The 4530-nt window shown below is 42.4% G+C and overlaps 1 protein-coding gene across 2 annotated transcripts in view; it reads left to right on the forward strand.

Annotated features, from left to right (window-relative positions):
• Positions 1-4110, forward strand: part of stx2b (syntaxin 2b) — a 20866-nt gene extending 16756 nt beyond the window's left edge. Inside the window, exons 9-10 of one of the 2 annotated variants that reach the window (XM_042101139.1) lie at positions 1564-1674; positions 1807-1970. In XM_042101139.1, coding sequence (XP_041957073.1) covers positions 1564-1674; positions 1807-1944 — 249 coding nt within the window. In that variant the 3' untranslated portion in view covers positions 1945-1970. Of the gene's footprint in view, positions 1-1563; positions 1675-1806; positions 1971-2412 lie in introns of those variants that run through there. The other variant, XM_042101137.1, reaches the window with a different exon arrangement.
• Positions 4111-4530: the final 420 nt, after the last annotated feature.

The raw sequence follows: 4530 nt of genomic DNA on the forward strand, positions 1-4530 counted from the left end.
GGTGGTGGTGCTGGCCATGATGATGATGATTGTGGCGGTGGCCATGATGATGATGATGATGATGGTGGTGGTGCTGGCCATGATGATGATTGTGGTGGTGGCCATGATGATGATGATGATGGTGGTGGTGGTGGTGCTGGCCATGATGATGATGGTGGTGGTGCTGGCCATGATGATGATGATGATGATGGTGGTGGTGCTGGCCATGATGATGATGATGGTGGTTGTGCTGGCCATGATGATGATGATGATGATGGTGGTGGTGCTGGCCATGATGATGATGATGATGATGGTGGTGGTAGTGGTGCTGGCCATGATGATGATGATGATGATGGTGGTGGTGGTGGTGCTAGCCATGATGATGATGATTGTGGTGGTGGACATGATGATGATGATGGTGGTGGTGGTGGTGCTGGCCATGATGATGATGATTGTGGTGGTGGCCATGATGATGATGATGGTGGTTGTGCTGGCCATGATGATGATGATGATGATGGTGGTGGTGCTGGCCATGATGATGATGATTGTGGTGGTGGCCATGATGAAGATGATGATGAGTACCACATGTTCATGAGTCTGTTGACAGCTGGTAAGGAACCAGGTGAATTAAGGAAGGAGTGAGCACATAGACCTGAATTGAACCTGGGTCCCCGTGAGCACATAGACCTGAATTGAACCTGGGTCCCCATGAGCCCATAGACCTGAACGTGGTATGGATGCTACTGCTTGCATCACAGCTCCCCCATGAGAAGTTAGTTCTGATTATTACACTGGTAATGAATGCAAGGGGGCATTCCAATGTCATGATGCTGCCTGGCACTGATGTCAAGTATATAATGGGCTAAAGAAGAGAAAGATGGCAGAAATCCATGACTCTGATTGTGATGATTGCCATTGAAAAGAGTTTACTGTGATTTTGATAATCATAATACTTACAGTATGCCTGTTCGACCCAGTTTCCATAGGCCTATTTCATGCTTGTTCTGCCCGTTGCACATGTCGAGTTATACAACACAACATCACCACAGCAGTAAACGTGTATTGATGGAACGCCCTGAAGTTAGGCATTCCAACTGCTACCACTGCTTATGTCTCTGCAGCCCCTTGGGCAGCTTTTGTCTGTGTGTTTAACCCTTGCTGTGTCCTCTCATTCACTGGTAGGGCTTTGCAATAGTCTGAAAGCCAGCCCAAATTCAAGTCTGGCTACACCAGGCTAGATTTACAAGGGAGAGGTTTAACCACATAATGACGAATGGATAAATTATCAAAAGAAAAGAACTGGACAGGTTTGAACAACCATTGGTCATGAGAAACCTTGCATGCAGTTTTGAAAATAGTATGTTAATGATGCACTTTCTTTCTCTCTCTCTCTCTCGTTTATCTCTTGTTGAAAACTCATGCGTGCAGACACACACACACACACACACACACACACACAGGCATAGTGCAGCACACAATAGAGTGCCCCTATATGCAAGCATTAAAGCGATCGAGAAAAACTGTAAACACCTCTGTTAATGTTTGGTCTGTCCACGTTTCTGTCCACTCTGCTGTGTGTTATAGGGGGAGATGATCAACAACATTGAGAACAATGTGACCAACGCCGTAGAGTATGTTGCTAGTGCTAAGGAGGAGTGCAAGAAGGCCGTACGCTACCAGAAAAAAGCTCGGCGGGTAAGGTCCTTTTCCCATAATGCACCTCTCCTCACCGCACAAGTCCACGCCACCACATTAATATGCTTTAACCCCCCACCCACCCTAGCCCACCCACCACACCCTCCCTGACTGTGCTTACCCCCTTGGCAGAAGTACATGATTCTGGCCCTGGCTCTGCTGGTGTTGCTTGCAGTTGTTGCTCTGATTGTTGGCCTGTCCGTGGGCCTGTCTAACCGGCCCACTAAAAACCCAGCCGTGTCCACTCCCGCAGTGGTCAACCCTTTGTAGCCTGCATCGCCCGCATGCTGCTGGAGGTAATAGCATCACCTCCACCCCGCTTCATAACGACCTGCCTCTGTCCGCTGGCCTGCTTTCATACTCCTCTCTGTCAAACTCAGTAAACTGAAAGGGATAACAAGACTTTACTTGAGCTAGCTGGTCATTGCTTTGAAGTATTTAGTTACTTATTTAAGACCAGAAGTGAGGTTAATGAAAAACATGATGACCTTCATGATATGAAAATGAATGCTGTTATAATGTCAAACAGGGTATCTTATAAGCAAAAGAAAATAATTATTATTGTTTCTCAATTAAAAAAAAGAACAGGTTTCTTCCAAAGTGTTATATTAGAGCATAGACTAAGAACTGTACACTGAGGGAACAAGAACTTTAAAACTTAACTGTGTCTGTGTATACCTGTAAACTTAATTGTCTTTGCCTGTCTTAATACCAGAATATTTTCCTTCTCCCCTGTAGAAAAAACTCTATTTGGTCATTTGTATAGCGGCAGCTTGTGTCCTTCTTCTAGCCATCATAATTGGAGCATCATTCGGATCATGAAGCATTTCATGTGAAGATAAAGGAACACAAATGTCTTCACAGAGCCACCTGGAGAGACTGGTCCATTCTCAAGTGAACAAGGTTTTCTTTTTTTGATGTAAACTGAGTGACTGAATGAGGCTGAGATACAGGGCGCCATATCTGTACCTCAGTACTTTACTGGCTCTGACAAGAACATGCACGCACACACGCACGCACACACACAAACACACACACTCACACACTATCATGAGCACAAACATAAGAATGGCTGTCTCTTCTGCAAATATTATCTAAACATAACTCAGTGATCCTCCAGCTGCTATGGATACACACAGTTCTCCCTCCCTCCCACACACAGACACACACACATGCATGCACACACACACACACACACACACCATAGCATAGAACCTACTGCATAATAGAATGCATAATGTGAACAAAGCCACAATTGAGTTCACGGCATGTATATATGTACTATAGTACATGTAGCCTTTTGCATAATTAAACTGTATGTATGTGGTCCTGTCTATGTCGCACTGTTTTCATCTTTTTATATACTCTTAACTGAGCTTCATAGAATATGGCTGTATGTTGTGTAATTGTATTGTCGTCTGTTGCTCTTTGCTATACGTGCCTTGTGAATCCAATTGAATTAGATGTGGACTGGAACAAAATTAAATTCACTCCTAATGAATGTAATGGATCTGTGATAAGGACTGCTGTCCACAGACAAGTGCTTCTTACTGGTTGCTCGTAGACAAGGACCTGAAGTATCAATTTGAATTATATTCCTCATGAATGTGACAAGTGTGTGATGTGGACTTTCCACAGTGAAATTGGTTATGTCCATTTACCCTATTACAATATTTTAGAAGTTACAGTAAGTGGGTGCGTTCATTCACTGCGTAGGAAATATTCACTTATATTGAAGTGGTGTTCATAGAGCTTCTCCAGTCTTGCATAGAAACAGCCAACTTGTAACATCGTTACATTGTCAAAGATGTCTTGACAGGGTAACAATGCTTAGAACAAATGGTCAATCAAATGATTACGTTACTGTAACTTACTGACCAACTTAAAGGGATTGTGTTCTGAAAACACACTAACATGGCTGTGGTGTTGTCCATAATGTCATATTATATATACAGTGATAGCACAATGCATTGTATTTTTACCTCAATTGTGTAATGCCCCATTGACTTCATTCAAATCTTCTTAACTCACATGCGTACATGCCATTGTTGAAGCCATCCTAATCAGGTTGTTTTGAGGACCCCAATTGGACAGTCTGGCAGGGAACTACAAATGGATGAATACATATATGCAATTAAGGGGGGGTGGGGTCAGTAATAGTTTTAATAGTTAATTCTTCCACCCCAGTGCAAACATAAAACATGTTTGATATATGATTCAGTGGGTATATGAATCATGATTCAGTGGGATTCAGTATATGAGTCTTTATGATGTTACTTCTAGAGTGGTGTGCCTTAAGTTGGTGTTTCACTACACAATGATGTTGGAGGATAGAGCACTTTTTTGTTTTTCTTTTAGCGTTTTCAATTAAAATGTCATTTTCTGATGGCATTAGCCTTAATTAACTAGGACAGTTATTAAAGTGACTGTCACCCATGTCTTGATCTAATTTGTGTTCACATCAATGGTCCAAATATTTCATTTGCACTAGCACCCCTGGTGATACTTTACTGGTTATTCAAGGTAAGTCCATAGGCATGCCCACCTCAGCAAGTACATCTGTCCCCTCTCCAAATACATACAACACAAACATTGACAGACACAAAACACAAACATTGACAGACACACACACACACATTCTCAGCAAGGGACATTACCACAGGACCTCAGCTCTCTCAGGTCAGTTGTTGCTATGGCCTACATTTTCTTTTCATAAGTTCTTCTGACTGTTATTGTGTCACAAATAACAAAGCGCTCATTGGAAGTAAACTCACTGGACTAAAATCACATTAGTAAAACTAAGAAATATTGAGAAATTGTAAATGTTTAAATTAGGGCTGCACAATTTTTATGAAA

The sequence above is a fragment of the Alosa sapidissima genome, chromosome 8 (genome assembly GCF_018492685.1).
Source record: "Alosa sapidissima isolate fAloSap1 chromosome 8, fAloSap1.pri, whole genome shotgun sequence".
Taxonomy (NCBI): Eukaryota; Metazoa; Chordata; class Actinopteri; order Clupeiformes; family Clupeidae; genus Alosa; species Alosa sapidissima.